Below are 12,393 nucleotides of genomic sequence, written 5' to 3'. Positions count from 1 at the left end.
TGGTCTTTTATAAAATATACCACCTAAGTAGTGTGAACTGTTCAATTTAATACTTTTGTAATTACCAAAAATGTTTTTAAAACCTATATATTATCTTACCTGATTAGATATTTAATAAATACTTAATGAATGAATAAACAAATACTAATGTCTACTTGTTGTTGGTGTTTGAAAATCCAGCATATTAGTACTGTCAGTAATAATTTTTAAAAATTAGCTAACCTCTCTTCATTATAGGTGTCCTAATTACACGTTCTTATCTTTCATACTAAACTGAAAGAAGGTTCCTTGGGGGTAGAATCACTAAGTTTTCTCAGTGTTGCATTCATTCATGAATGCATGAGTGAATGAATGAAGGTAATGTTTTAGAATGAAAAGAGTAAAAAGGTCTTTCAGGAGAAATTTATATTTGTATACAAAGAGTACATATTCTTTAAAAGTATTCCAGAGAACATTTTTCTATAATCATTACTGTTTATATTTGTGGTATTTATAGCCAGGGACTAGTATATTTTACTTAACAGAGATTTTCACAATATTTAACAATTATATATATTACTCTTTGAATCTACCCTTTTTATTACTTTAACAACTTAATTATTTAAAATAAAAACTGGTTTCACTATTTTTATAAGTATATTTTTATATACTTTTCCAGGTTTGTAAACATGTACAACTCCAATTATAAGGGTTGTGCTTGGTAGCGTTTTATTTAGCGTCTTGTGATGTTTTTATGTGAGATCCCTTTCTGAATAAATTCTACTATTTTGTCTTAATTATAATGTTAAACTCTCCTAAAGCTTAGCCAGAGCAGCTATCCATATCTCTAGACCACATGCGCTTTAGAACTCCTTTGGTGAGCGATTGTGGAAGAATGAAAGACTGCCTTAATCCTTAGAACCAGTCTGCCTAGTAGCTAGGACCATGTGGTTCCAAGACAGATTTGCAGGCTAGTTGGGACACATCATGTGTTTAAATCACTAGCCACTAGTCCAGTGTTTCTTTTGTTGACATCTCACACTATATTTTGCGTTCCTCCTGAATTCGTTTTTCCCTTTTAGTGTAAACCACAAGTCCCTTCCATTTTTCTGTTTCTTTTCTAATAAATAGCCCTTTCTTGTACCCACTTTCTCTTGGGAAATTTCTTCTGTATTTATTTTATCATTGGACTTTCACAATAAGAAAGGAAAATTGTTCTAATTTTTAAAAATTATGCATAGTTTGTTAATTAGTATGCTTTCTTTTAAGCACTCTTTTGAGTATGTATACCGGTTTCATTTTCTATAAACTTCAAGAGGACTGATATTATCTATTACCCATTTGGTATTGTCATGATATTATAAATAATGATATTTTCTTTGAAGACCTAATACAGTCTGTAGAGATATAGAAAGGTACTCAAAGCAACCAACAATGGAAAAAATTATTTAGGTGTCTGTATAGTTTTGATGGAGAGGAGAGTAAGAAAATTCTGGCTTTCTCTTTAGTCTATGTCCATGGCCTTAATTTATACTAAAAGCTCATGTGATTTTGCAGGTTCCTCGCATCCCCATATCTGGCAGAAATTCTATATTTCATGATTATTATGTATAAACTGCCTTGTTAATGTTTGTGCGAGACGAGGGATGAGTAAAACATTTCTTAGAGAGCTTATAGTATGTCTTTTAAGCTATATTTCAAGCATTTTCAGTAAGTTTTTATTAAAAGTACTTCGAAAGGCAAAAGATAGAGGATCTGAGACTTAAAGGAATGTGATGCAAGTTAGATATTACCCCGAAGTAACAATTTTATCCTAAAAATTCATGCTTTTTTTTTTTTTTTTTTTTTTTGCGGTACGCGGGCCTCTCACTGTTGTGGCCTTTCCCCTTGTGGAGCACAGGCTCCGGACGCACAGGCTTAGCGGCCATGGCTCACAGGCCCAGCTGCTCCGCGGCATGTGGGATCTTCCCGGACCGGGGCATGAACCTGTGTCCCCTGCATTGGCAGGCGGACTCTCAACCACTGTGCCACCAGGGAAGCCCCCCATGCATTTTTTTTAAAATTTATTTTATTTTTGGCTGCGCTGGGTCTTCTGTTGCTGCGTGTGGGCTTTTCTCTAGTGGCGAGCAGGGGCCTCTTGTCTTTGCGGTGTGCGGGCTTCTCATTGCGGTGCCTTCTCCTGTTGCAGAGCACGGGCTCCAGGCGCGTGAGCTTCAGCCGTTGTGGCTCGCAGGCCTCCAGAGTGCAGGCTCAGCAGCTGCGGTGCCTGGGCCCAGTCGCTCCGCAGCATGGGGGATCCTCCCAGACCAGGGCTCAAACTTGTGTCCCCTGCATTGGCAGGCAGATTCTTAACTGCTGCACCACCAGGGAAGCCTGCATGTTTTATATTTATTTCTATATTATCATATTTGTTAAAAGAAAAATTTTAATTTCAGATAAAAGCGACCCTTCCAGGAGACACACCATGCTTATGCTATATCTTTCAGCATATCAAGTACCCCCCCAAGTTTTAACATAAAACCACACAAAAATAAAAGGAGTAATAACCCACATTTAGTGAGAGTTTATAATATATTTAGCTAACAGAATTGATATTAAATGTTTTACATGCATTAACTCATTTAAGTGTCACCAGTCAGTCCTAAGAGGTGTGCAATATTCTGTTACACTGTTTTACAGATTAGAAAAATGAGGATTAGAGGTATAGTTGTGTATCAGAATTATTAAATGGTTGAACCAGGATTCAGACCGTGGACTAGCCAACTCTGGAGCACTAGTTCCTAACAGCCCTGTTATATTCCTTTCTGATGAGTGGATAGACAGATTAATGTTTATGGATGCCATTAAGCAAATATTTATTCATTTTGCATTTAAGCCCTATTTTCCTACTTCCGTGGTGATAGTATGATGGGTCTCAAAGTGTCTCTTTAGTAGATAGCTTTTTAGGAGACAAGCTGAGGAGTTAAGAGAAGGTGATGAAGGCAGGATTCTTTTATTGGGAACTTAGACAAAATATACTGACAGCCCTTGAATTTGCTATGAAATTGCTTTCATGTTGTGAATGAGGTAGAATAGCCAATACCTTTATAAGGAAAATATCTTTTATTTTTGTGTGGACATGTATCCCACCAAATAACAGTAGTCTCCTGTATCACAGAGTTACTATATTGCTCCAGCATTGGCAAATCAAGGCTGTGGTGAAAGTTTCAGACAGGAGTTTATGACATATTTGGTATTCTTTTGAAATCGGAATCCACTGTGTGTGTGTGTGCATGTGCGTGTATAAGAGGAAGAGGGAGAAGTAGGGAAGTAGGGATACTGAGAGGCAGGGAGAGAAGGAATGGGGATGAAAGAGTTGCTATGATTTGTACTTTATGAATGTGTATCTCTTGGAGCATGAGGTAATCCTGGAACAGGAAAATGTCAAGTAAATTGCTACAACTCTTTAAGTGAAAATTCCCCATGGACATCTCTGTGTGTTTGTTCATAATTATTTTTTTGTGAGACGATCACTAGAAAATATGCTAAGATAGGTTTTCTTTTGTATGACCTAGTCTCAGCTTTTTAATTACATAATGCATTTTTCTTTTCCTAAAAGAACCTCTGTATTACTGGCAACAGACTGAAGATGATTTGACAGTAACAATATCGCTTCCAGAAGACTGTACTAAGGAAGACATTCAAATACAGTTTTTGCCTGATCATGTCAACGTTGTGCTGAAGGGTCAGAGGTTTTTGGAAGGAAATCTCTATTCATCTATTGATCATGAAAGCAGTACATGGATAATTAAAGAGAATAATAGGTATTTTTATAGTTTTATTTATATTTAAAATTTTATTTTTTATTATTTCACTTTTTCCTTGTTTTCTTTTTATACTTTTTGCAGTGGTTACATCATAGGGGAATACTACAATAGGTCCATCAGTATTGCTGATTATTTTTCTTAAGATAGATTAAAAATGAAATTACTGTAGTTAAGATTAAAAATACTATTATAGTTATTGTTTACATTATACTGCGTGCTTTTCATTACCAGCTCTGGGTACAATAATAATAATAACAGAAACAATAATAATAATAAATAGGTGAAAGTGGTCATTTATTTAAATTTGTGCTTTTTAAACTTTTTAATAGAAATAATTTTTTTCTATTAACTTTAATTTGCTAATTAGTGGAATGCTACTCTGCAATATGAACCTCAAAAACGTTACGTGGACTGAAAGAAGCCAGAGACAAAAAGTATGCCCTGTGCAATTCCACATAAGTGAAGTTCTAGAACTGGCAGAACTAATCTATGGTGATACAAATCAGAACTGTGGTTACCTCTAGGGTGCAGGAGGATTGACTGGAAAAATGCACAAGGGAACTTCCTGGATGTTTCACTATCTTTATTGGGTTATACGGGCGTATGCATTTGTCAAACAATGAATTCTACACTTAAAATCCATGAATTGCATCTATAAATTACACCTCAGTAAAAAGAATATGTAAATAAAAGGTAAACAAAGGTTGTGTCTTGTAAGACTATAATCCTCTGTCCCAACTACCGTTCCTCTTTGTAAATCTATTGTTCCAGATACTTCATTCCCTAATCATTTGGATTAATAAAATTAGTCTCTTTCATTTTAGATCAAGTCTTAGTAATTATTGAATTCAGTGATGGTTAATGAATGGTGTTAGGCACTTAATTTTTAAAATGGTCAAATTTTGTCAGAAGTGGGTTAAAATTAAATATTTTTATTAAATATAATTCTTGGTTAGTGGTATTTTACCCATCCATGTGAGTCTTGATGTGACTCTGAATTCTGCTAGTCTAAGAAATATATATCTAGTTCAAAATTGTTTTTAAATTAAGCAGATACCCTGAAATCATTTTATTAATGGAGAGATTTGGTGACTTCGTTATACTTTTTAATGTATTATCTTAAAAACTCAATATCTGAAAGGTTCTTTCAAAAATATTTTATATTTCCATATATTCTATTTAAACATATCTTACTAGTGTGTGTGAGAGATGAGGATAGCATTTTTAAATTGGCAAACCAGCTGGAACATACTGCTAAATATAAGTCATCAAGCAGTAACCCAGCCAAGGTTTAGGAGAAGAGCTGGACCTTATGCAAATAGTTTCAGCATTTAACACATGAATATAGACCAGTATTCTTTTTTCATTAAATTTGAGGTGCTTGATTACTATTTTATGTTACAAAAGATAATTACAGTGCTGTGTTGGTGGTATCATTGGTTTAAAAACACATGATCTTTTTGTACTTGATTATATTATTCGTCTCATTTTCAGTAGTTAATGTTCCTTGTAGTTTTGGAAGGATTTGTTAACTAATCTGTAGTTTATTATGTATGGGGCTGTGTGTTCCTTTTTGCTTGGATGATAGGATGTGATTCTAGTTTTAAAATGTAGAAATGCATTTGTGCTAAAAGTAACATTGACTAGATATGCCAATTTAATGATGGTTCATAAATTCTTTATAACTAAAACTGTACGAATTCTAACTTCTTTAGCTAGCAACTGACTAAGAACAGTATTTATGCATTCTGGTCACTAGGTACAAGTTCTTTAATAGTTATTTACATATATTTTTTCAGAGAGGCAGAATAGTGCAGTAGTGAAGAACATGGACTTGGAGCCAGACTGCTTTACTAGCTTGTGACCTTGGCAAGTTACTTAACCTCTCAGTGCTTTCTTTTCTTACTTGTAAAATGGAGATGATAATAGTGCTTACTTTATTTGTTTGTGGTGAGCAGTAAATGAGTTAAAACATGTAAAGTACTTAAGATAGCACCTAGCTTACGGTAAGCATTAGGTAAGTATAAGCTGCTGTCATTATTTTTATTATCATCATTATCACCATCATCATCATCATTCAAGATTAGCTTTCTCCTTAGAAAATGTAACTAAATCTGGGCATTATTGACCATGGTGGTAGTTTTTAATGCTAATGATAGGAACTCATTACATAAGAAAGATATTATTTTGTATAGTCTCTTAAAATACAAGAAGTTTTAGAAAATTTTAAAGTACTGTAATTAATTCATGAGGTAGTGATAATAGCCTTGAAAAAGAATATCTGATAAGTTTGCATGTTCTATTTGATAATTACGATAATAGTTACTATCGTGTTCTTGCAATTGTTTCCTTGCAATTGTGTTCCAGGGCATGGGTTAGTATGGCCCATGTTTATCAGAGATGGCACATGGAAAAGGTTGCTTTGCTGTGAAACAGCTACCACCAACATCACTTTTCTCTGTATTATAGCAACAGCCAGCTTACCTGGATTTCCTTTCCTATTCAAGAGGCACATGGGCAACTCCCTATCCCATGTCCACAGTCTGCCCTGACTCAGCTCTCTCTCCCTTTTCTGCTGCATCAGTCCTTAATCTTAGTGTTCCCCGATGGGTCCTTTTTTATTGATTTAACTAACCTTCCTGATATTTAGGTTAATAATATATTATGGCTACTAGTTTGTGATAATGAAGGTAATTGTTGGCTCCACACACAAAGAGGTACCTTTAGTTATAGGCCCTTTCCAGTTAACTTTATGTGCCCCCCCGACCATTCCCCAGTGAAATAGCTCATAGATTCATGCTGCTTGCATTTTTCTATTACTGAAGATTGGTAACACACAGCACACCTGAACTGCAGCAGTACTTTCTGAGTGGTGTTACTCTTTCCAATCACTCCAGTGGTGCCTTCTTGTCTATTAGATCTATATTGTTTACCCTTGGATGATAGGTTTTCCATCATATGCAGAATGAAAATGAACATGATTTTTGGTAAAACATCCTCTGGACATCAGAGGGGTAATTTCTGTGGAAGATTCTTCTGTTTGGTATTGGTTGTATAGTTGCTTAATGTAACATTACTTTTCTCATCTTAAACTTCTAGCTTGGAGATTTCCTTGATTAAGAAGAATGAAGGACTGACATGGCCAGAGCTAGTGGTCGGTGATAAACAGGGGGAATTTATTAGAGACTCAGCCCAGTGTGCTGCAATAGCTGAACGTTTGATGCATTTGACCTCTGATGAACTGGTAAGCAATTGCAATAGCAGTGTGACTTCCCAAGGATCCAGAAGTATGTTATGTGAGGATTACACCATGTTTTTCAAACATTATTTTGCTTTTCCTAATGTAAGAGACAGATTAGGTATCACTGACTAGTGTTTGAATATGGCTTAAAATTCTAATATATATTCCTTATACTGTGTGAATATATATATGTGTGTGGGCATGTTGTACATATAGGGTGGGTGTGCATGTATGGTTGTATGTATATATGTATCTTTCGCTCTCTCAATATATGTACAGAGAGAAAAAAAGAGATATATAGTTGACACTTGAACAATGCAGTGGTTAGGGGACCAACCCTTGTGCACTCAAAAATCCAAGTATAACTTTACAGTCGGTCCTCTGTATCTCCTGCTCACATCCTCAGATTCAACCAGTTGGGTATTATATATTTCTGTAGTATGTATTTTAAGTGGACCTTTCCAGTTCAGACCCATGTTGTTCAAGTGTCAACTCTATCTCTGTGTATATCTATATTCTCTTTTAGAAGAATTGACTGACCAAAGCTGACAGGGACAAAAATTATGATTTTACCCCCTACCTTGCTAATAATCTACGTGTAGTCATTGAAATTTTCTGGGTGCTCTTAGAATATCACAAGGGGTGTTTGTGTGTATGTGTGTGTATATACATATAAAACATACAGCTGTGAGATTTTTGTTGAGTATGTTCCTACTCTGATAACATTTAAGATAATGTTAAGAATTTGAACAAATTCAGCAATACACCAGAACTTCAGTTATGTTCCTTTACCAAAACATATCAGCAAATTTAAAATGTCTGATTTATTGCCATCTGGAATTATAGCAATGAGGAAGATTATATAAAGAAGTATTTGTACTGTAAGTTAGTTGCATCCTAAGGTAGAAAGGAAAGATTAGAATATTGAAGGTCAATGTCTCTGACAAAAAAAAACATGACCAAAATGGAGAAACCAAGTTTCACATTTTCTAGCATAATGGAAAATTTCAAGAATCCCTGGAATTCATATGTATGACTCTAGAACTTTGATTTCATAGCCCTCTTGTTACAAGCCATGCAGACTGCATTGCTCTGTGTTCATTCAATATTCAGCAAGTATTTATTGTGATAGGGCTCTGGGGATATAATTATAGTGACAGTAGTGGGGGTTTGTTTTGAGATTGTAGATAATTGCTACTAACTGTCTTTTAAACTTGATGATTTCAAATGAATATTCATATATATGAGTAAGTTATTTATGCCTAAACACTAGTGTGGTTGTTACTTTTAAAATAAAAAACAGAATCTTGTCATCTCTAACTGAAGGCAGTTTTGTGTTTTTCAAATCTTTATACTTTTTCTTGCCTTACTGCATTGATTAGAACCTCTAATGCACTGTAAAATAGGAATGGTGAATAGTGAAAGCAGATATTCTTGCCTTATTCATGATCTTGGGGAGAAGACTGAATTTTCACTATTAAGTATGATGGATTCTTTTTATCACTTTGAGGAAATTTCTTCTATTCCTAGTATGCTAAGAGTATTTATCATGATGGTCATGATGTATTATTATTCTTTTTTACATATCACTGGTTTGGTTTACTAATATGTTATTGAAGAGTTTTACATTTATGTTTGTGAGGAATATTGAGGCCTATGGTTTTTGTTTTGTTTTGACTTTTTACTGTCTTTATCTACTTTTGGTATCTGGGTAATGCTGAGTTCATAAAATGAGTAGCGAAGTGTTGCTATCTTCTATTTCTGGAAGAGATTGTGTAGACTTGGCATTATATGTTCTTTAATGTTTAATAGATGTTGCCAGTGAAACTATCTGGACTGGAGTTTTCTTTTTTGAAGGTTTTAAACCATGAATTTAATTTCTTTAATAGTTATAGGATTATTTGGGGCATCTATTTCTATTGACTTTATTTTTCCTTTTTTTTTTCAGTTTCCAATTTCATCCAGACTGTTATTACATTTATTTCTCTCTTTTGCTTGCTTTAGATTTATTTTGCTCTTTTTTGAAGGTGAAATCTTAGATGATTGATTTTTGACCTTTCTCCTTTTCTAATGAAAGCATGTAATGCTATACACTTCCTTCTAAATACTACATTAGCTGCATCCCCAACATTTTCTGCCTGTTTTCTTAATCCCGTTACTGATTGATTTGATTTGATGCTGGATTTCAGTTTTTTGCATGGCTGGTTTATTCTTTGTTTGTTCTTAGTCCTAGGGTGGAACTTTTCATGAATCTCAACTGAAAGTCTGGAATGTTTACCAGGGTTTCTCCTCCTGTGTGGGCCCTGATCTCTAATTTTTGTCTCCCAAGCACTTTGATAATTATCAGAACTCAGCTTTTTAGCCCCTTATCCTCTGCTTTCCACTTGTCTTTTTCAGCTCAGCTTGAAATAACAGATAACTCTAGGAAAGCAACATAGTCTTGGGTTCTCTTTGCTATTCCCTTTTCTCTATAATCTTGTCCTGTTAAATACTGGCTGCTTTGATAGTCCTTAGCTTTTAATTTTTGCCCTCCCATCTCTAACATATGGGTAATTGAAAGGAGAAGGGAGGGAGGAGTGGGGAGGGTGCTTTCTTTTCTGCTGGATGTATATATCTTCTTGAGACACTGTGACAGAATGGCCCGAGCTAATTGCTGGAATTACCTTCTCAGCCAGCCACTGCAACCAGAATTGTTTCATTGGTACTTAGAAAGGAGAAGACAGCCACAGCTACCTGGGGGCTTTCTTTTCTGCTGGATGTGTATATCTTCTTGAGATACTGTGACAAAATGGCCCCAGCTAATTGCTGGAATTACCTTCTCAGCCAGCCACTGCAACCAGAATTGTTTCCATTGATACTTAGAAAGGAGAAGACAACCACAGCTAGCTGGCTCCATGTCCCAGCTGGAAAATGGACAGATTTGATAATGTGTGTAACTTCCAGACATTTAGTTTCACAGACTCTCTGGTCCTTTCACATTAGGTTCTCAGTAACATGACTGCATTTTGGCAAACTAGTTGTGTGGACATTTTATCAGTTGTTATAGAATTGTATTTCTGTTATATGCATGTGAATGTATAACTTATCTTTTAAGTGATCCTTTTTTACTCTTTGAGGGATATAAGACCAAACAGTGATTTTTTCATTCAAACAGTGAACATATTAAAATTACTTTAATGATTCCATTTATCTCTACTTTGGGCATATTTTTCATGATACCTCTGTGTTTTTGTTTGGGTGGATATTTGTGTGTGTGTTTAGTGGTTGTTCTAGAGTTTATAGTATAACATCTTCATCTTATCACCATCTATCCTCAAAATATTATCACTTAACTCATAACTTAAAAACTTTACAGTATATTTCCATTCCATCCTTTGTATTATTTTTGTCACTTTATTTCTATGTTATAAACTTCATGATATGTTATTATTTTAACTTCAGTCGGTCAGTTTTCTTTTAAAGAGATTAAAAATGCAGGGTGAAAAAGCCTTATATTGATCCAAATATTTGTCATTTCCTCTTTTTTACATTCCTTTGTGTTGATTCAGATTGCCATCTGGTGTCATTTTTTTCCTGGCTGAAGAACTTCTTTTGTCATTTCTTGCAATGTAGTTCTGCTGGATAAATTCTTTCAGCTTTTGTTTGTCTGCAGAAATACATGTCTTCCTTGTCTGCAAAAATACTTGAGTTCCTTCTTTTAAAGCTATTTTTGTTAAGGGTGTAAGTCAGTGCTGACGGTTTTTTTCCCTTTCAGAACTTCAAATATACTCCATTGTTTTCTGGCTTGTGTAGTTTCTGATGAGAAGTCAGCTGTCATTTGTAATTTTGTTCCTCTGTCAGTAATGTGATTTTTCCCTCTTGTAACCACTTTTAAGATTTTCTCTTTATTACTTGGAGAATAATTTCGTTTTTCTCATTTTTAGCAATTTCATTGTAATGTGACTTGCTCTGTGTTTTTTTTTTTCTTAATGTTTGTTATGCTTGGGGTTCTTTGACCTTCTTTAATCTGTAGGATTATAGTTTTCATCAAATTTGAAAAAAACTGCCATCATTTCTTCAAAATTTTTTCCATTCTTCTTGCATTCTTCCAAATACTCATATGTTAGACCATTTGATATTGTTCCACAGGTCACTAGGGTTCTCATCTTTTGTGTGTGTTTTATTTTTGTCTTCTCTGCTTCATTTTTAGATAGACTCTATTACTATTTTAGATAGACTGTTACATTTTAGATAGACTCCAACTCACTGGTTGTCTTTTCTTCTGCAATGTCTAATCGGCTGTCAATCCCATCTAATATTGTGTTTTCCATTTCAGATATTGTATTTTCATATCTAGAATTTCAGTTTAGTTCTTTTTTATATCTTCCATATTTCTCAATGTGTTTGTTTTTCTTTACATCTCTGAGTATATAGAACAAGTTTATAATAGCTGTTTTCATATCTTTCTCTGCTGATTCCATCATTCTCTTTTTTGTGTCTGTTTTTAAGTTTTTATTGGTCATGAGTCTGAAATTTAATATTATTGCTGTAATCTTAACATTGTTGAGTATGAAGAAATTCATTCTCTTGTTGTTATTTATTTTCTTTTATGGTCTAAGAATCCAAATCCAGATAAAGGTAAACCTCCTTGTAATGCTCAAGAGTTAGAAGAATGTGATATTTTCTTTGAAGAGAGCTCCAGTTTATGCAGATTTGATGGCAGTACATTAAAAACTACTCATGTGGTAAGTTCTTGATAATGATATTTCTAAAAATTTGTGAATAAATAAAAGTTATTCAGATGAGATGATAATTGATTGACTAAATACTATTTTGCAAAGACAGGTTGATTGTCAGTTACTGGCTGTGACGTAAATTTCTTCACTCCCTAAAGTAGCCATCATTTTATATCGTCATCCCTAATTAAACAATGTTGTATGTTTGGCAGTATTGCATATTGATATCTTTCAGTGGGCTTTTTTTCTGTGCAGTTTTTCTATGTGTAGTTGTGCCTGTAATATATAACAACTTAATATCTGACTTTCCTCTCACTGTCCTTTCCTAACTTTTTTTGGATACTTAACATTTTTTTAACTAATGGCTGGGTATTACAATACTCAAAGGTGTTATAAAAATGAGCATTTTTTTGATTATACCTATGTAGACAAATGAGGTGGAATGGCATAAGACCAGTGGGTAGAAAGAGGTATCATTCAAGCTTGTACCAAAATTACTTACTCTTCTGATTAATTTCTGCATCTGCTTTGCTCTCCTATAACTAACTAACTCCAATAATTTCTAAAAAGCACAGAGATGACATTTTGCTTACCACAGTGTACCTAACACCCACCAAAGGTTCTGATTCTGATAACTGCTTAAAAACATTTT

General features: G+C 34.3%; 1 protein-coding gene across 2 annotated transcripts in view; it reads left to right on the top strand.

The window, feature by feature from the left end:
• Positions 1 to 12,393, top strand: part of NUDCD1 (NudC domain containing 1) — a 93,784-nt gene that overhangs the window by 41,453 nt on the left and 39,938 nt on the right. Inside the window, exons 6-8 of one of the 2 annotated variants that reach the window (XM_033842677.2) lie at positions 3,578 to 3,782; positions 6,885 to 7,029; positions 11,625 to 11,750. In XM_033842677.2, the coding sequence (XP_033698568.1) occupies positions 3,578 to 3,782; positions 6,885 to 7,029; positions 11,625 to 11,750 (476 nt within the window). The remainder of the gene's footprint in view (positions 1 to 3,577; positions 3,783 to 6,884; positions 7,030 to 11,624; positions 11,751 to 12,393) is intronic. The other variant, XM_033842678.2, reaches the window with a different exon arrangement.

Source organism: Tursiops truncatus, chromosome 17 (genome assembly GCF_011762595.2).
Source record: "Tursiops truncatus isolate mTurTru1 chromosome 17, mTurTru1.mat.Y, whole genome shotgun sequence".
Classification (NCBI taxonomy): Eukaryota; Metazoa; Chordata; class Mammalia; order Artiodactyla; family Delphinidae; genus Tursiops; species Tursiops truncatus.
Note: the sequence above shows the minus strand (reverse complement) of the source record. Positions and strands in the feature narration are given on the sequence as shown.